This window comes from Manis pentadactyla, chromosome 2 (genome assembly GCF_030020395.1).
Source record: "Manis pentadactyla isolate mManPen7 chromosome 2, mManPen7.hap1, whole genome shotgun sequence".
Taxonomy (NCBI): Eukaryota; Metazoa; Chordata; class Mammalia; order Pholidota; family Manidae; genus Manis; species Manis pentadactyla.
Genome location: NC_080020.1, coordinates 84,086,542 through 84,107,746, shown reverse-complemented (window position 1 = coordinate 84,107,746; position 21,205 = coordinate 84,086,542). Strand labels below are relative to the sequence as shown.

General features: G+C 35.3%; 1 protein-coding gene across 1 annotated transcript in view; it reads right to left on the bottom strand.

Annotated features, from left to right (window-relative positions):
* ANKRD31 (ankyrin repeat domain 31) overlaps positions 1-21,205 on the bottom strand; it is a 166,429-nt gene that overhangs the window by 59,699 nt on the left and 85,525 nt on the right. Inside the window, exons 12-17 of the mRNA XM_036886106.2 lie at positions 16,273-16,417; positions 12,516-12,568; positions 10,059-11,580; positions 9,400-9,561; positions 4,786-4,923; positions 3,782-3,924 (exon numbers count right to left, since the gene is read on the bottom strand). Of these exons, the coding sequence (XP_036742001.2) occupies positions 3,782-3,924; positions 4,786-4,923; positions 9,400-9,561; positions 10,059-11,580; positions 12,516-12,568; positions 16,273-16,417 (2,163 nt within the window). The remainder of the gene's footprint in view (positions 1-3,781; positions 3,925-4,785; positions 4,924-9,399; positions 9,562-10,058; positions 11,581-12,515; positions 12,569-16,272; positions 16,418-21,205) is intronic.

Sequence of the window (21,205 nt, the reverse complement as noted above, 5' to 3'; positions counted from 1 at the left end):
GAGGAAATAGAATGCAATACATTCATTTTAGGAGACACACCACTCACTCCAAAGGACAGATCCACCAGACAGAAAATAAGTAAGGATACAGAGGCACTGAACAACACACTTGAACAGATGGACCTCACAGACATCTATAGAACTCTACACCCAAAAGCAGCAGGACACATATTTTTCTCAAGTGCACATGGAACATTTTCCAGAATACACCACATACTAGGCCACAGAAAGAGTCTCAGTAAATTAAAAAAGATTGAAATTCTACCAACCAACTTCTAGGACCACAAAGGGACAAAACTAGAAATAAATTGTACAAACAATGCAAAAAGGCTCACAAACACATGGCGGCTTAACAACATGCTCCTAAATAATCAATGGATCAATGACCAAATTAAAATAGAGATCAAGCAATATATGGAGACAAATGACAAAAACAACACAAAGCTCCAACTTCCCTGGAATGCAGCAAAAGCAGTTCTAAGAGGAAAGTATATAGCATTCCAGGCCTATTTAAAGAAGGAAGAACAATCCCAAATGAATGGTCTAATGTCACAATTATTGAAATTGGAAAAAGAAGAACAAATAAGGCCTAAAGTCAGCAGAAGGAGGGACATAATAAAGATCAGAGAAGAAATAAAGAAAACTGAGAAGAATAAAGCAATACAAAAACATCAATAAAACCAAGAGCTGGTTCTTTGAGAAAATAAACAAAATAGATAAGCCTCTAGCCAGAATTATTAAGAGAAAAAAAGAATCAACACACATCAACAGAATCAGAAATGAGAAAGGAAGAATCATGACAGAACCCACAGAAATACAAAGAATTATTAGAGAATATTATGAAAACCTACATGCTAAAAAGCTGGAAAACCTAGAAGAAATGGACAACTTCCTAGAAAAATACAACTTTCCAAGAGTGATCAAGGAAGAAACAGATAATCTAAACAGATCAATTACCAGCAACGAAATTGAATAGGTAATCAAAAAACTACCCAAGAACAAAACCCCTGGGCCAGATGGATTTACCATGGAATTTTATCAGACATACAGAAAAGACCTAATACCCATTCTCCTTAAAGTTTTCCAAAACATAGAAGAGGAGGGAGTACTCCCAAATTCATTCTATGAAGACAGCATCACCCTAATACCAAAACCAGGCAAAGACCCCACCAAAAAAGAAAATTACAGACTAATATCCCTGATGAACATAGATGCAAAAATACTCAACAAAATATTAGGAAACTGAGTTCAAAAATACATCAAGAGGATCATACACCATGACCAAGTGGGATTCATCTCAGGGATGCAAGGATGGTACAACATTCGAAAATCCATCAACATCATCCACCACATCAATAAAAAGAAAGACAAAAACCACATGATCATCTCCATAGATGCCGAAAAAGCATTTGACAAAGTTCAACATCCATTTATGATAAAAACTCTCAACAAAATGGGTATCAGGGTAAGTACCTCAACATAATAAAGGCCATATATGATCAACCCACAGCCAACATCATACTTAACAGTGAGAAGCTGAAAGCTTTTCCTCTAAGATCGGGAGCAAGACAGGGATGCCCACTCTCTCCACTGTTATTCAACATAGTACTGGGGGTTCTAGCCATGGCAATTAGACAAAACAAAGAAATACAAGGAATCCAGATTGGTAAAGAAGAAGTTAAACTGTCACTATTTGCAGATGACATGATATTGTACATAAAAAACCCTAAAGACTCCACTCCAAAACTACTAGAAATAATATCTGAATTCAGCAAAGTTGCAGGATACAAAATTAATACACAGAAGTCTTTGGCTTTCCTATACACTAACAATGAACTAACAGAAAGAGAAATCAGGAAAACAATTCCATTCACAATAGCATCAGAAAGAATAAAATACCTAGGAATAAACCTAACTAAGGAAATGAAAGACCTATACCCTGAAATCTACAAGATACTCTTAAGAGAAATTAAAGAGGACACTAACAAATGGAAACTCATCCCATGCTCTTGGCTAGGAAGAATTAATATTGTGACAATGGCCATCCTGCCCAAAGCAATCTATAGATTCAGTGCAATCTCTATCAAATTACCAACAGCATTCTTCAACGAACTGGAACAAGTAGTTCAAAAATTCATATGGAACCACCAAAGACCCCGAATAGCCAAAGCAATCCTGAGAAGGAAGAATAAAGTGGAGGGTATCTAGCTTCCCACCTTCAAGCTCTACTACAAAGCCACAGTAATCAAGACAATTTGGTACTGGCACAAGAACAGACCCACAGAGCAGTGGAACAGAATAGAGACTCCAGACATTAACCCAAACATATATGGTCAATTAATGCACGATAAAGGAGCCATGGACATACAATGGGGGAAATGACAGCCTCTTCAACAGTTGGTGTTGGCAAAACTGGACAGCTACATGTAAGAGAATGAAACTGGATCACTGTCTAACCCCATACTCAAAAGTAAATTCAAAATGGATCAACGACCTGATGTAAGTCATGAAGCCATAAAACTCCCAGAAAAAACATAGGCAAAAAATCTCCTGGACATAAGCATGAGCAACTTCTTCATGAACATATCTCTCCAGGAAGGGAAACAAAAGCAAAAGTGAACAAGTGGAATTATATCAAGCTGAAAAGCTTCTGTACAGCAAATGACACCAGCAGTAGAACAAAAAGGCATCCTACATTATGGGAGAATATATTCATCAATGACATATCCCATAAAGAGTTGACATCCAAAATATATAAAGCCCTCATGCACCTCAACAATCAAAGAGCAAATAATCCAATTAAAAAATGGGCAGCGGATCTGAACAGACACTTCTCCAAAGAAGAAATTCAGATGGCCAACAGACACATTAAAAGATGCTACACATCACTAATCACCAGAGAAATGCAAATTAAAACCACCATGAGATATCACCTCACACCAGTAAGGATGGCCACCATTCAAAAGACAAACAACAACAACAAATGCTGCTGAGGACTTGGAGAAAGAGGAATCCTCCTTCAGTGCTTGTGGGGATGCAAAGTAGTTCAACCATTGTGGAAGCAGTATGGAGGTTCCTCAAAATGCTCAAAATAGAAATACCATTTGACCCAGGAATTCCACTTCTAGGAATTTTCCCTAAGAATGCAGGAGCCCAGTTTGAAAAAGATACATGCACCCCTATGTTTATCACAGCACTATTTATAATAGCCAAGAAATGGAAGCAACCTAAGTGTCCATCAGTAGATATACACAATGGAATGTTTTTCAGCCATAAGAAGAAAACAAATTCTATCATTTGCAATAACATGGATGGAGCTAGAGGGGATTATGTTCAGTGAAATAAGGGAGGTGGAAAAAGACAAATATCAAATGATTTCACTCATATGTGGAGTATAAAAACAAATGAGAAACTGAAGAAACAAAACAGCAGCAGACTCACAGATCCCAAGAATGGACTAACAGTTACGAAAGGTAAAGGGACTGGGGAGGATGAGTGGCAAGGGAGGGATAAGGGGGAAAAAGAGGCATTACGATTAGCAGACATAATGTGTTTGTGTGTGTGTGTGGTGGTATGGATAAGGCTGTACAACACAGAGAAGATAGGTAGTAATTCTATAGCATCTTACTACGCCAATGAACAATGACTGTAATGGGGTATGGTGGGGACTTGATAATGGGGGGAGTCTAGTAACCATAATGTTGCTCATGTGATTGTGGATTAATGATACCAAAATAAAAAAGACTTAAAAAAAAGGAATGTAATCTGATGTGTATTGTACCTTTAAATGATTGTTGGCAACAGCATCATGTATGGGCAGAATTCCATGTAGATTTTCACAATTAACATTAGCACCATCTTTTAACAACTCTACAATTATATCATTAGATCCCTCACTGGATGCCTCATGAAGTGGGGTCCAGCCTAAAAAAAGGAAAAATCAAAATAAGCTGCTGCTTACAAATCAACATTGATGTAGTATCTTCATCATTAAGCTTACTTGCACTACTGAAATTAACATCCATATTGATTCAAGTGTATTTACAAGTATTGTACATGAGGTAATATTGAAAACTATGGCCTTAAAATGCATAGGTTTCATTTCTGAAAACAATCTTACCAAAATATTTGTTGACATAAGTTCCAAACAGAAGACTCACAGAACAAAATATAATGGACCAGAGTAAATACTATTTATATCAGTTTGTTTCAACTTAGATATTAAAATAGAGTAAGATCATGTCTGATATTCTTTTTTGTATCTTCGCATTGTTACATTTCTCTTTAAAATGACATTTGATTCTTAAAATCAATTTTTGAGTTTTTCATTCTGGAATTCCTCACACGAGATTCTTTTGTGCTTGAGCAAGATGTTAGAAGATCAATTTAAAAATGGAGGTTTAAATAAAATAAGGGACAAAAAATGAACAGTAGAAAGAGAGGGGAAAGGAAAGAAGGGACAGGAAAATGGGAAACATTTGGCATTCTCTCCAAAATTCCAGAGAATGGTATTAAGATCGCCAAGAAAAAGGTCTAAATAAAGCTCCCCTTAACTTCTAATTCTGTATGTTCCCTCTGAATTCTCCCAAATGTATATTAAAAACTGTATCGAAGGAGGTTGTTAAAAATTGGTGGGAACCAAGATAAATCTAACTATTCAACTAAATAACAATATAAAAAAGCCTATTCAAAATTAGCCAGGATCTAAATTAGGGGAAGGTAGATGAAATGTGTATTTCAGTGAGTTCAAATTATAAAGACAATTAAAATTAAAAGAATCCAAACCTGCATTATCTTTTAGATTCACATTTGCTCCAGATTCTATTAGAGCTTTCACCAAAGACAAATTTCCTTTTCTGGCAGCCAAATGAAGCTGGCTTTCCCCTCTGGTGTGCTGCTTATTGATCCCAGCTGTTTTCATTTCTGTAAATTTGCAAGCAAAACTGAGCCTTCTTTTCTGCCAAGTGCTAATTATTATAAAGAAGCTTAGAAAATACACAGCAATTTCCTCAAAATATCCTAAGTATGGTGTACTACACAGAAACACACATCAATTAATATTATCTTTGCTGTAACCATTTTAAAATTTAACTTCTGAAAGTTTATGGAGCATCAAAGCATATTATTTTGAAATCATTTAATAGTTGTTCTATCATAAGTTTGATTAAAACATTTAAACTTGCTTCAGTTCTACACTCATTTCACTCCCAGTAGTCCTTCAGCTATGGATACAATTTTTCTTAAAACAAATTGTGATTTTATAAAAATCCTCTTCCTATGTTTCTGATCACAAAAGATGACAAGAACCAAACTATGGCTTATTAGCATTTTTACTCTTCTTTCATAAAAAATGCAGTCCGATATCATTATCCAAAGATTTAAGAAAAATTTTTCCTTGCACCTCAAAGAGACTTAAGTTGCAGTTAAAAACTGAACTGACCATGTTTTTTCCCCCATCTTCTCCCCAAACCACACTAAGGTGATAGTGAAAGATATTTTTAATACCATATAAAAAAAAGAAGAGGAAATAATAGAGGTAAAAACTTCAAAAAATCTGGGGGAACTGGAAAGTCACTGATGGAGAGGAGTTAAATGACTTGGCAGAATGGGAATGATCTTACCCAAATGCCTGCAAAAGGAATCACAGAGGAAGAAAGCCCATCTGAACCCAGGTACTGAGCATTTGGGGGCATCAGGTGCCATGAAAGGCAAGCGTGTGGAATAGGGCTAAAAAAGGGAGATTAACCGGAAGAATATATATAGAAAAGTTGGGACTCTAAGTCCTCTTTCCCAGGTCCAAATTGCCTAGCAATCATACCTCTTACCCAAGGTCCCCATCCCCAAGCCAGGAACATGGAGGTTTATTCTCTGTAGAAACTGCATCAGAGAAGCTTCATATGAGGTAGAGGACGAAGGTGATGAAACAAGAGTATTCTTTAAACCTGGAGTTCTCAAAGTGTAGTCCCAGATTAACAGTATCATTATTACCAGGAAACTTGTTAAAAATGCAAGTTCTCCAACCTACCCCAAGCCTATTCTGGAGGGCAGACTTTAAGATGTCACCTAATGATCCTCACCTCCTAGTATTTATGGCCCTGTATAAGCCTCCCTCTCAAATAATTTGCTTCTAATCAATAGCATACCTCAATACTGAAGGTATTCATTTCCTTGATTAGGTTCCAACAGACTGTAACATTTTCTGTCTTGCTAGCATACTCACTTGTAGAGAAAATGGAAGTTCTTATGGCCAGGATTCTCAACTGACCCTGGTTGGCTTGCTTACTACACATGTGTGGGCAATACATTACTACTGACTCTATATAAAAGAGTTCTGCCTAGTGCACTCGGCTGCAAGGCTGCAGGAGACTAGAGGCTGCAGTGGAGGCAGTGCCAAGGACAGAGACTGAGACAGCTATGGGGGCAAAGAGGCCCCATGGCAGAGACTGTTGCATGCAGGCTCACACTGAGTGGATGGGATTCTTGTGCTCAACCTGCCACCGTGGGAATAAAGTTGGGTATAAACCCTTTTACCCCAAGAACGTTCCATTGTCATTTTTCAGTCTCACCGAATCAAGAGTGAACTCACCCAGGGCTGAAACTCATTGGCAAGACATTACTCTACCTTCTTCACCTTGCATGTTTTGATGAAACATGGAGCAAGTGTTAGAGCTAATGGAGGACTGTTAGAGCTAATGGAGGACTAGACAGAGGATGACCAAAGGTTGGCTACAACCACCCTCAAGGAACTATATTCTGCCAACAACCACATGAGCTTAAAAGTGGATCCGTCCCTAGTTGAGCCTTCAGATGAGACCCCAATCCTAGCCAACACTTTGACTGTAGCCTGTGAAAAGATCCTGTGCAGAAGACGTGGCTAAGTCATGCCCAATTCCTGACCTACAGAAATTATGAGATAATAAATGTGCATTGTATTAAACTCTTAAGTTTCTAGTAATTTGTTATAGAATAGATACTAATACACCTACTGAATCAGACTTTCTGAGGATAGAACCAAGCAAGCTGTGTTTTAACAAGCTCTCCAGATGACTCTGATGCAAACTAAGATTTAAGGACCATCGCCTTAAACTATGGGATCCTTACCTTGCTCTATTTCTTAAATGGCAGCAACCATTATAATAACAAAATTTCAGGGCAAGAGATGAAAAGGTTAAAAGATTACTTTTTCTTTGGTTATATGGATCACAGGGTCGACTGAGCCTCACATCTACACTCCACTGACATCCAGACAAAAGCATACTGCTTTTCAGCAATTTGCACTCAAAAATTCTTTATTTGAAGAATAAAGTCATATTTTATATGTATGTATATAATACACAATTCATGTTATATATAAATATAGAGAATATATTTTAAAATTACAAAATATCTAAAATGGTGGGACTGCCAAGTTTGAATTTAAAAATCTCTCCCAATAACTATTACTACTTATGATACCAATTCTCTCACCTTGTTCCTGGTGCGTCTGGAGCAAAGGAGGTAGGCATATGAGAAATATTTTTGGGCAAAACTAAAAAATTCCACAATGTTATTACCATCATAGATTTCTACAGCATTTAATAACAAAATCTGGCAGGAAAAGGAAAACAAAAACTGGAAAGGAAACAGAGTACTCACACTAAATTCACACAAAATTTCTTCATAGAATCCATTGTGTTAGTGTTGATTTCTTAGTAGCATTATATTTCATTACTAAATTAAGTATGAAAAAATATATTTATTTATTAATAGGTAAGAAATACTCAGCTTTCAGTTCCTTTGTGTGTGACCTGTTTTTTCCTCTCTGGAAGCTCTTAGGATCTTCTCTTTATCCCTGTTCTGAAATTTCACAGTGAGATGCCCTTTTTTCTCTCCTTATTTCATTGTTTTCTTTTTTTGTTCTATATAGAAAACTTGTAAAGCTTTATTTTCTAACCCTGCTATAGATACCTATGTTTTTAAAAAATATTATACTCTTTACGTCTAAGAGCTCTGTGTTGTTCTCTGTTCCTTCATTTCTATATTTTTTTCCTTTAACTTTTAGATATTTCCCAATTCTTGCATTGTTACTGTTTCTTCTGGGTTCCTCCCATCTGTTTAAATTAGTTTAATGTCTCTTTTATACTGGGGTTTTCCACAACTACTTGTTGATGTTGACTCTGTTCATATTTAAGTGAGAAACTAAAATGCTGATTGAAATCTGTGGAGGGTGAGAGGAGTGGAGCAGAGCTCAAGGCCTAACTCCCTGGTGGGTGGTCAAGAGGTAAGTTGGCCTTTGTTAGTATTTGGAATTCTTGCCACTGAGATAGTTCAATTTATTTATTAGTTCAATCAAACAAATATTTATTCAGGTACTGATCTGAAAAAATACAGGTGAAAAGACACTGTCTCTACTTCAAGTGGCTAAGAGTCTAGTAGAATGACAGATACGTAAAAAATTACATTAAAATATGATTTAGTGCTGCTAGGGAAATGTATTAGTTTCTTGTGGCAGCTGTAAAAATTTCCACAAATTGTGTGGCTCCACACAACAAATGTTTATTATCTCAGTTCTGGAGACCAGAAGTCCAAAACAAAGGGGTCTGCTCCTTCTGGAAGTTCTGAGGGAGAAGCCTTCCTTGTCTCTTCCAATTTCTGATGCAGAGCAGCAATCCTTGGTATCCTTGGCTTTTGAACACATTATTCCTCAGTCTCCACCTTCACATCATCTTCTCCTGTGTGTTTCAAATATCCCTCTGTTTTTCTTTTATAAGGACACTTATAAATCATAAGTTACAGAGATTAGAAAAGGACATATGTTTTTTGGGGGGGGCCCATCAGTCAACCCATTATAGGAGGTATATATAAGAAGGGCTTCATGAGAAGGACAATGGGAGAAGGGTCACAGAGAATGCCTAATCCAGTGTCCTTCCTACATCTTACTAGACAGTAGATAGATCAACATTTCAGTGCTTAATATTTAACCTGAAGTGGCCCATCATATAACCAGTTCCAAGAATTATTAAAAGATAGTTAGCTTGTCCATATTGCCAAACACACAGTGCATTCACCTGACACAGAGAAACTGGTGGGTATGCTTTTTTAAAAGGGTACAGTGGAGTGTCTAAAGGATCTGGAACAGTTCACATGTACTGCCCCCATTCAATATTCTGTTAAACCTCCTCTAACATAACAAATTAGAAGTCCCAGGCAGAAATACGACTAGAAAAAATCTGAAGACTAATAGATTCTCAACTAGTACCTTAAAACCATCTGACAAATATAGCTGAAATAATCTTACGATTTAGTGAATGACTAAAAAAAATAAACAGTAAATTTAAAGGTTAGAAATTCCCTGAAATAGAATGGATTGCTGGGCTTGATCATGTGAACTTTTACCTATACAAGTATAGGACTACAAACCTTGGTTGCAGGTAGTTTTCAAGAAATTCTGTCCTTTTCTGAAATTCTGAACTTTTTTGTGTTCTTGGATATTAGTATGCACATGAATTTCTGAATCTTTTTTCTCTTCATAATTTCGTATAGCACTTTCATCTCCATTGATATTATAAATTAATTCCTCAACTGAAAAATAAACATTTTGCTTTATCAGTATTGCATTTCTCCAGGGTCTAGTCATGTAATTGTAGAAGTCTAGTTGTGTAAGCATTCCAAGTTTCTGTTTCTAGCTGGACTTTTTTATTTAAGGTAATTGAAACTTTTAAGAATGTTTTTACATAACACATATAAAGTTGCAATTCTGATGGGAATACAGTGAATCACTGAAATCAACTGAACAATTTCCTGCTATGAAAATGTTGTTAGGATTCCCGGTACTATGTGCTATATTAAAAATAAATATAAAAATAGATAGAAATACTGTTCAGTAATTTCTGTCAAAATCAATTTAGCAATGATCTTTGATAATAATGGTTTGACTTTCAAAGTAAACACTATTATTTAAGTAATTAATAGTATCCCCAAATTACAGCCTAATGTGTCCTCATTCTTGTCAGTTTGGGCATAGGCTGAGTGGAATTCAGTTGGAAATTTCTAAACTAGGTAAATCTGTAGGAATATACCTGGTTTGTGAGAAATTTCTTTCTCTCCTCCTTGACTAAGTTGTGCGATGCTGGTCAGTTCTTCATTCATATTGTCAGTGGAATGGAAATTTGGATCATGTATGATTTTACTCTCTGGAAGGTCTTGATTCCTTTTTTCAACTTCATTTGTTTTTATTACTTGAGAATGAACAACTGTGGATAAAGGCCCACTTGAAGAACTTTGTTTTTGACTTTTGTCAGTGTAATTCCTTTCAGTGTCTTTTCCTTTACTCACCTTTTCCACTATATGTGTCTCTGTTTGATTCATTAAAGAGGCTGGTGCTCTGGGGCTATAATCCTGAGGCCTTATGAATAGCTCCACATGACCAGTCAACTTTGAAATTTCATGTGCTGAAAGTGTTCTTGTACAAGCCACGGAAGTATGCTCAGGATTACCAGGTGAGTGATCGAAAGAAGTTCCACATATGCATTGCTCATAATTTGCAATGTGTTGTTCAGAAGAAACTACTGTATTACTTAAGTCAGAAAAAGTAACTGCTTCCTGTTGTGGATGTACGGTTAGACTGCCTGTCTTTAACTCATTTTCCTGTGAAAGATGGCCTTTAGAAGGTAAAAATTGTTGAAAATCCATTTCTTCTCTATTTGTTATCTCTTTATAATTATAGTGATTTTTGCAACTTGTAGAACACATCACTTTTTTAGATGTTACAGTGTTCTCAGAGGCAAAGCACTCACCATCATTATGAAAATTTTCCTTTATAAAGGATAGGAAAGAATTTTTCTGCTTATTAAGGTTCTCATCTTTTTTACCCGAGTTATCATTTTCATGAGATTTATAAAGGCTAATGTTCTGTTCTTGGTAAGTGTAAGGCTGCTGATCCACAGTAACAAGTGGAAACTCAATTTCTTGATGTAATGAAAGTCCTGAGAAAGGGACAGCTTGCGTTTGGTCAATGGATTCTAATTCTATGAATTCTATTTCCTGACTATCTGATAAATCCAGGTTCTGGATATGTGTGTCTTTGGGAATTGAGTAAGCCTTGATAGTGTCACCTAATTCATTTTTCAAGCTTGACAGAGCCGGGTTGAAAGGTTCACATGATTTTTCTGGAAGGTCATCAAGGGTTTGAAGAATATGTTGCTGACGAGTAACCATTCTGTTTATTTTTCTGTTAGAAGAGACAGCGATTGTCTTTCTTGGATTGCTTTCTTGGACTGTATCATCTATTTGAGTCCTCTTATGTTGTGTGTTTCTTCTTCCTTTATCTTTAGACACATTTGTGCTAAGATCTTTGACATTATGGAGATTATTCTTTCTGAGTTCTTTAGAGTATATTTGGTTAGGAATTGATTGCTTATGGTTGGATAAACCAAAGTCTATGTTTTTGGAATCTTTTTGGTAATGTTCATATACATCTTCTTTATTTATAAACAAACCCTCTTTGCTTCCTTCAGCAACTTTTATATATTCTGGCTTCTGTCTATTGAAATTTTCCTCACAAACAAACCCAATACAACTTCTAGAAGTGAATTTTTGTTTCTATAAAAACAGAACATAAAGTTAGATTTAATTTTCAGTTGTAGTTCTACACTCAGTTCATTCTAGATTGTTGATTAAACAAAATGCTATTCCATTCAATTTTCTAATTCTATCTAACCTCATGGCTTAGATAGATATATAACAGGAATATATACAACCTGATATTGCAGAGAAGTAGACTAATAGAAGAAAGGAAAATATAATGGACTCAGACCCAGTTGTGAACTAATCTTGATTTTCTACCATACATTTTCATTTCTTTTTGCCACTACTTAGCACTATTAATCCTATGAAATATAAAAAATTAATCTACTTAATTTTTGTAGGCTTTAAAAATAACTAAACAAGAATGTTTAGACACTCTCCTCTCCTAACTGTTATACAGAACTAGAATTAAGGGAGTTTCTTCCTATGGTATCTGTGAGAGACCATAGGTAGGCAAACGGAAGAAGGTATTTAACAAGATGACAGATATGCTGCCAAACTGGTCTGTATGGAATGTTTATTGTGGGCTGCTAAAATTAAAACAGAAACTATATTCTCTCACTCACTGTAACCCAAGCACAAGATGAAAAGTAACTGCCCACCAAGTAAACTTTGAAGGGATGGTATCAACACCTTTGACCTGTACTATGCTTAGGTCAAAGTAAATTTGACATGGTTGATAAATCTCATGGCTTCTTGAAGAGGAGGAAAAAGGAAATGTCTACTGATACATCTGTATGACCAGATATGGTAATTTACTCAATTGCTTCCCAAACTAACAGCCCAGAACCATCCAATTCTCATTAATTATTACAAAGTTTCTTAAAAACAAAGGTGAAGTCACCATTCCTGATGTATGCTTCAGCAGTTTTTCTTTCCCCTCTGATGATCTATAAAATAACAAGCAAGTGCACTGTATAAAGAATGTTTATTGCTAAACAGAGATGTACCTTATGCTGGTGTGCATCCTTTATTTCTAATGAGTCAGTGCTATTCTTTTGAGCTGTAAACAAAAAGAGAAAATCAATGAAAACAGCCTCCAGTGATCAGACTCTAGACTTTTAAAACCCACAAGTCCTCTGTCATGAGAAAACCAAATGGAATAAATGAAAGTATGTGAGCATTTTTCTATTAAAATTGGAACATATAATGTTTCTATAGAATTTATAATTTCTGTATTTATTAGAAACCAAATACTACCTTGAAAGAGCTGAAAACATTTCTGTAGGAAAAGCAAGAGACCCAACAAAATAATGCCGATGATGGACAGAACTCAGTACTTGTATATTCTCCATTGATCCAGATGTGCAACTATGTACAAGCTACTTCTACAAGGCAAAAAATTCTCTCACAACGAACTGGATTAAAATCATTTTCTAATATGTCTGCTTAATAAGGTTCTAGTTTGAGGGCTTCCTATTCTTAAAAGTGAAACATATAAGCATGGAAAAGGCCAATCTTAAGAATGCATAAGAAAAAAAAAGATGGTTTGAAAAAAATGTGTCTAGGTTGATAATAAAATTACTTTAGTGTCTCTTTCAGTTTCTTCTTTAAATACTGAAGGCAGAATTATAGTTGCCTATATATGCCTTTGGCCATAAAAAGTAAAAACCTAGAAACAGTACCTTGAATACAGAAGATTTTATAGAGAAAAGAACAAATGAACATCTTAGATGTGATATGTAAAGAATACAAATTTTCTTATAAATATGTTATGAGCTAGATATAAAAATATTTTAACAAGGATATAACTGGGAAAAAAGCAATTTAATTTATTTCTTGGGAATAATTTTCATGATAGCTATCAAATTATAATGTGCATAATGAGGCCTGGTATTCACTCATTCAACTCATTCAGTTGAGGGTGGGCACACAGAATGTCCCTCAAGCAAGTAAAATAGAATGTTCATCATGCAAGTATAGTCTCTGGAGTCTGTTCCTGAGTTTCTATCTTGACTTATGGGTAAGCTTCTTAATGTCTCTGCCTCATCTCCATAAAATGAAGGTAGGAATAGTCCCTACCTTATAGAATTGTGAAGATTAAATGAGATAACGCATGTAAAGAGTTTAGAGGAATTCCTGGCACATAGAAGTACTCCATTATTAATTTTTAAAATTATTTTTCAAGAGCAGAAAGGACGCTGTACCTTCTTCTAACTTTGCTTCTGAAATAAAAGAGGAGAAAAATATTTTCCAGGAACCACCCCATCAGTCATGGTTCCTAAGAGTCTGGAAGCAAGAAAAGGGCTTTTATTTCCTCTTGGTTTTAAGAATCTACATGCTCCTGCATAACCAACTTAAAAAAGACTACACAAATACAAATTCTGAGGGGTAAACTTTGGTGATGTAGCTGTATTTTTTTCACTGTTGCTTTGAGCTTTTGTCATGTGCCGGGTACTATACTGAGGTATTTTACATACATTAACTCCAATCCTCACAATAATAATTCCAGAGATATATAAGTAGAGGAGTAGGTATTATAAGCCCAATTTACAGGTGAGAAAAGTAGGGATGTTAATTTACGCAAGGCTATAAAGTTAATAAGAATGAACCCTTGTCCTATTCCAAAGTAGATGTATTTTACTCTTAATACAGAAAAGCAGCAAATCTCTATTGCACGAGGAAGATTCTTTATCCATCACTCACACAGTTAAAAGATCTTCAACTGGAATTTAAAAATGAATACTCTGGATAAGTATACAGATAACTTTATTTAAGCAAACCAATTTTGCATTTATATTGGTAAGTAGACTGGCAATTAATAACAGACTTTGAAAGTTCAAACTTCAGAAATATTCAAACCATCATACTAATGAAGCGTGATAATACAGCTCAGCTTGGTAAATTCCCTCACAAAGGAAGAGTGGGAGCTAAGTCCTAAAAAGAAAGGTTTGGGATTCTTTCCATAAATGTAATTTCCTTGAGTAGGTATAGGTCAGAAGTGGGCACCAGTAAACAGGAGATCTGGATTTAGAATGCTTGGAGAACACACTCTCAGAAGAACAAAACAATGTATCCTATCATAAAATAGAGAATCAATTATCAAGGCAAAAATTTAAAAATATAAATACTTTTGCTTCCAACTGGATATTTGCAATTTTTCATACAGCTTGAAATGTAAGTATGAATGTAATAATCTATCTCAATGTGCATCTATAGACCTGATGCAGTCTGTTCCACTTATTTTCTGCTGAAATGCTACAGGGGAAGAAATATTTTGCTATATAGAAGCATTTAATTACCTCTTGGTGGCCTTTAATTACCAATGAATTTGTCTCTTTATTATAAAGTAGGATGTTTTGATCCAAGTCTTAGTCAATGGCATTCAAACAATTACCTCTTGGGGAAAATTTTATTAAAATAAAGTTTAATAAAGTGAATGAATATATATCTCTTTAATGGAAAGAATTTTTTTTTGTTTCAGAGGACTGACACACTACTTATTCAACAACTATTTGATGAATCCCTTCTATGTACATGGCACTTTAGTATTCATCACTAGAGAAAACAAAAATCCTTTGCTTCATGGAGCTTAGATTCTGGAGGAGAAGATAAAAATTTAAAAATAAGTTGCCCAGTGTGTTAGAAGGTGTTAAGTGCTATGGGAAGGGACAAATAGAGTAAAGTAAGAGAGACTGCAGTGAGTATGGCGGTTCTAAAAAACTGTTCATAAAATTTTTGATATTCTTCCTTTCAAGAGGTAGAGTTTAATGCTGCTCCCCTTGGGCTTAAGTATGGCCCAAACTTAGTGACTCATTTATAACAAAAAGAGTATGGCAAAGTGATGGTGATTAGGTTATTAAAAGTCTGTCTTGTTTTTGTCTTGGGTACAGTGTCTCACTCAGATCACTTGCTCTGAGTCAGCTGCCAGGCTGTCAGCAGCCCTAAGGAAAGACTCATGTGGCAAGTAACTGAAGCCTCCAGTTGACTACCAGTGGGAACTTAGGCCTGCCAGTAACCATGTAAGTGAGCTTGAAAGTGGGTTTTCCTGCCCTAGGTGAGCCTTAAGATGACTACAGACAGACCTTGCTGAGAGCTACAGCCTGTGAGAGACTCTGATCCAAAAGTACTCAGCTAAACTGCTCCTAGATTTCTAACCCTCAGAAACTGTAAGAGATAATAAATGTTTGTTGTTTTAAGTTGTGAAAGTTTTGAGGTAACTGTTACATAGTAATAGATAACTAATAAAGGTGAGAAGGAATCAGGTTGCAATATTAAATAGGGTGGTATAGGCCTCACTGAGAAGATATCTGAACTAAGACTTGAAGGAGGTGAGGGAAGCATATCTGAGTAACAGCAAGGAGGCCAGCAGGACTGAAGCTGAGTGACAGAGGTAGAGAGTGGTAGAAGAGATTAACTGATAGGGTGGCCAGATAATACAGGGGCTTGTAAGGCATTTCTTTTAGAGTAAATGGAGAGCCACTGTAGGGTTTTGAGCAGCAGAATGCTGTGCTCTCAAGAAAAATCTAACTGATATATTAAGGAGCATATAAAGAATGTGCCATGTATTTAACTTATTCTTACATAATCTTTTTACTGACAACTGCAAATCAAGCTCTTTTGTAGTTCAATTTAACAATGTAATTGATGAAAAGGCAGAAGTATAGCCATAAAGAATGAGGAAAATAATTTCCATAAATCTAAATTCAATTTCTATAACTCTCTACCGACATGATGAATAGCTATAACAGGACAGTTTAATCTTACCTGATACAAGATGTTTCTGATGTTTAGGAACATATCTCTCAAGGAGACGCTTCATACGTGAATCTTTGGCTTCATCCAAAGCACACTTGCCATAGTCACTTGTAAATAATGGATCAGCTCCATTCAAAAGAAGTAACTCTGCCACCTAGAGGGAGATTGTTCATGTGAAGGAGCCCAGACAAAACATGTGTTACTGGAAATGTGTGCTAGCATACAACTCTAAACACCATCAACAATACAGAGTTTAGGGTTTATCTATAACATCTTTACCCAATAAAAAATTAATGTAGTTTCTACTGAACTGTAATTTGTTGAAATACGTATTCCTTCCATTACCAAAAAAAAAAAAAAAAAAAAGAGGGAGAGAAGGAAGGAGGGAAGAACTGAAGTAGGAAGGAAGAAAAGATCAGAAATGTTTGTAGTTTAGCTGCTGGTGAAGTGGACCTAGCAGATAGAACAAGAATTTAGACTGGGTTCTGTAGGAGTAAATGGAAGTTTATCAGGTTCCAGGAAATAGTTATATCTTCCATTTGTACCTATGTTGCTGTTCCTGCTCCCCAGAGTCTCATGAAGAAACTGGTCAGTTCTTAAACTGTTACTACTCCTCAGGTAGCCTCCTCTATGAAGATCTCCCTGACCTCCTTACCCACTGCAGTCCTAGAGAAAAATAACCCCCTTCTTCTTTCATGTACCTACTTTATCATAGTGCCTAATATACTGTGTATTATGCTTTTTCTTATATATCTCTCTGTCCTGTACTCGAATTATAATGAATAAAGTTCAAAATACAAAAAACTCAGAAAAGTATACAATAAAAGTAATTTGTACTCCTCCCTGTCCTCCAGTCATATAACAGTTTTTTTCTAAGTCAGCCCTCATTCTAGCTTCTTCTGAATTTTTGGTTAGTCTAGTCCAGTAGGTATATATGTACATATACATACATATGAATACATATGTTTTCTTACACAAGTGATTATATACTAGACACATTCTGCTGTATCTTGACTTCTTTCCCACTACCTCTCCAACAGATCTTGGAGATTGTTCCATATCAGCATAGGCTGAACTTCTTCATTCTTTTTAGTAGCCGAGTAACAGACTATTATTGAATGTACTATACGACTAGACTATAATTTACTTAACCAGTACCCTATTGATAGATGTTTAAGTTGCTTCCTAGTTTTTGCTACAGATATATGTTTTAATCATCTTTATATTCCCAGTGCCTATCTCTGTATCTGGCACAGAGTAAGTATTCAATAAATGTATTTAATAAAAGAAAGACTACAGATAAAGAGGATGTGGGGAGTAGGCTTTAAATAACATTATATTAAAAGAAACCCAAATTTCCATGTTAATATTAGAATGAGAGAAAGGATCTGAATTCCTATATTTTATATGTATCTAAAAATTAAAGATATATACATTTTGCTTCGTATAATAAAGCATTCTACAATGTTGTCCATGTGAAACCTTCATAAGATTGTGTATCAGTGATACTTTAATTTAAAAATAAATAAAATAAAGCATTCTAGGAGAGGAAAATATACCACACAGAAAGAATATGAGCCAAATCCTTTAAAAATTATTAAGACTCAACAGGGTGATTTCACTTTTGAACTACTTTATTACAGGAATTTAATGCCAAATAGAGGAATTGAAACTAAAAGTAGATACAATTAAATATATAATTCATATACAAGTAATGTACAAGAATATTAAGAATTTATGCCTTGATCTTCATGTTTTGTTCAGCAAAGAAAATGCAGAGTACACTGCTTTCTTTCAGAGCATGAGAAAGAGAACTGAAGGAAGGGAAAAGGTGGGAACTAGAGCCTCACTTTTCTGGAAATCTGGGTTGGTAGCCCCAAGCAAGTGGATACGTTGCTTCGGCAGTATTTTAGATGATGGATAGTCTGCTTCACCAAATATCCACATCTACTAATTCCCTCTGTAACCTGTTGTTATGATATTCCCTCTGTAACCTGATATTATGACCTGAAGTCTATTTATATATCCTCTAACTCTGTTCTCATCAGAAGGCAGTAAATAACTTTCGTTGAGTTTTTCCCCCTATTGTAAACCTACATTTAGGTTCTGAATTAGTTCTTTGTTGCAACCTAATAAATTACCCCAAAACTTGGTGGCTTAAAACAATAATAAATATTTATAATCCCATAGTTACTGTGGGTCAGGAATTTGAAAACAGCTAAGTGGGTGGTTCTATCTCACTGTCTCTTATGAGGTCCAGGTCAAGAAGCTAACTGGAGATACAAATATTTAAAAGCTTGACTGGAGCTGGAGGATCTGCTTTTAAGATGGCTCACTCACACGGCTGTGAGCAGGAGGCTTTAGTTTCACTCTGTGTGGACCTCTCCACAGAGCTGCCTGAGTGTCTGTATATGACATGTGGCTTCTACTTAAAGCTTATCCATGGATTTTAACTTTTAATCAAACTATTGCATCAAGTGTTTTCTTCCCTCTAGAATCAGCTAACTACCTTGGAGCCAGTAAGACAGAGAATAAAATTCTTTTAAGTACTTTAAAATATAATATTTTGATTATACACCCCTAATGGGATATAAACAAAAGAACCACACACACACAAAACATCGTTAGTTTCACTGTTAATAATAATATTGTTAATGTTAATAATACTAATATTGCTAGTAATATAAGTATATTGTACAAGTAATAAGTTAAATTAATATATTAAGAAACAAGTGTTTAGCATAACAGAAAAAGATACAAGTACAAAATGAAAATTAACCATAAAGTTATTAAGTTTGAAACAGAAATGTCAATACGAACTCGCAATTTGTTTTGCTTTCTAAAAGTATGTATTTCATTAAAAGAAATGACATCCAATAACAATACCCATTGTGGTATTTACATAGATTTTCCATGAAAACATTCATTTACAGAAAATATGAGATGGAACCACAAAAATAAAGTCCGCCAACTCCAGAATTTAGAAAGCCTATAGAACAAATGATCCACATTCTAGAAGACATTAAAATAACCCAAAAATATAGAAAGGGCTATTATAGTTCAAAATATAAGAGATATACAAACACATGCAATATATGGACCTTGATGGATCCTGACTCAAACAAAAATTTGCTACAAAAATACATTTTTTAGATAACCTGGGAAATTTGAATATTGACTGGGTATTAAATGGTATAAAATTGTTTATTTTTATTAGGTGAGATGATATTATGGGTATGAAAAAAGTGTTCTTGTCTGTTAGACATACAGGCTCAAGAATGTATGTGTAAAATGGTATGATGTCTGGGATTTGTTAAAAACATTCTCAACAACAACAAAACCCAGTCTGTGGTTCAGCCTATAGAGGTGGTTTGACTTTTTATAGTGTAATAGGATATATAATCAAATTTCATAAGAGAGATTATTCCAGACATGTGGAATGAATAATCACTATGTCTGAGGGATATTTTTCAATATATGTGAATCCTAACAACATTGTTAACCAACATCCAATTCAACATCTCATACACTCATACACCACAGGACACTTCATCAAATAAAAGCTGTTAAAATCGTGGTAGGTTACATCAATTTGTCATGCTATTTCCTTCACCTAAATAAAGCAAGCCTAATAAAAGAGGAATGAAAGTTAGTCTGACATGACTTGTTCTTAGTAATGCCTAAAGATTCTCAAAGATCATTATATTTTTTCTCTCAATGTCTCTCACCATGTGTTTGATAGTTCGTTCCAGATTTTCTAAGGGACCATGCTGAGCTGATCTTCTGTAATTCTCAAATTCTACCTTTTCCACATTAAAAAAATGTATTTTTAAAAATTTTATTGAGATATAATCCACATACCCTATCTACCCATTTAAAGAACACAATTCAATGTTTTTTAGTATATTAAGAGGGTTGGCTACCATAACCACAGTCTAATTTTGAAACGTTTTCATTCCCCATAAAAGAAACTCTTTAACCTAATCTCTCACTCCCCATTTCCCACCTTCTCCCATTCCTAATCTTTCTGTCTCTATACATTTGTACTATTATGGATATTTCAAATAAATGGAATCATACAATATGTGTTCTTAATGGCTTTTTCACTATAAAAGAGGTATTATCTTTTATTATCTTTCCAATATAACTGTCAATACCTATAAGATAATACATTCAAGTTCCTTCAACTCTGGAATGTTTAAGAAGCTCACCTTCTCCAGGTGCTAAGTCTAGGATCAGGTTCCCAGGGCTTCCCTGTCTGACATCTCTAATCCTGTGATGTCTAAGGCATGGAAGCAATCCAACACCCAGGTTATGGGCCATTTTTCTGACCATGTTTGCCTGACCTGGGAGATTTCCCCCAAGGTAATGCTAACTAATCTGATGCTCCCACCACTCTTGCTCTACCTTCCAAAACAATGCCCTGCCTCACTTTTATTTTCAAGGCTTTGGTTCTTAAGATAGTGCAGTACTGATGTAGAGTTTTGCAATTATCTCTGGGACTGGGTGAAGTAACTGGTTGGCTCCCACCAGCTAAACAGAAGGGGAAGGGAACAAAGACTGTAACTTCACTCCACCCTACTGGGTTTTAGCTTTTAATTCTCAGGACCATTCATTAGACTTGCACTACTGTCTTGTCATTCTCCTGCCATTAGTCAGGATATGCCATGGAGAAGGAGTACATGCGACATAGGAAGATAGGAGTTGGCAAGAGGGGGTGAGATAAGTAGTAAGGAAACTAGATTCTGGATTTAAAGTCCCGTGTCTTTGGTCCCTTTTACATGACTGAGGGAATAAGAAAAGGCTACATATCTGCAAAGGCCAGATAGGAGATAGTCAGTTCTAGCTTGCCAAGCAGAAATTGACTGAAGCCAAGTTACTAGGTGGAGTAAAGACAGAACTGAGAAAGAAAAGAAGAAAAAGTAAATTGCTCAGAATTCAA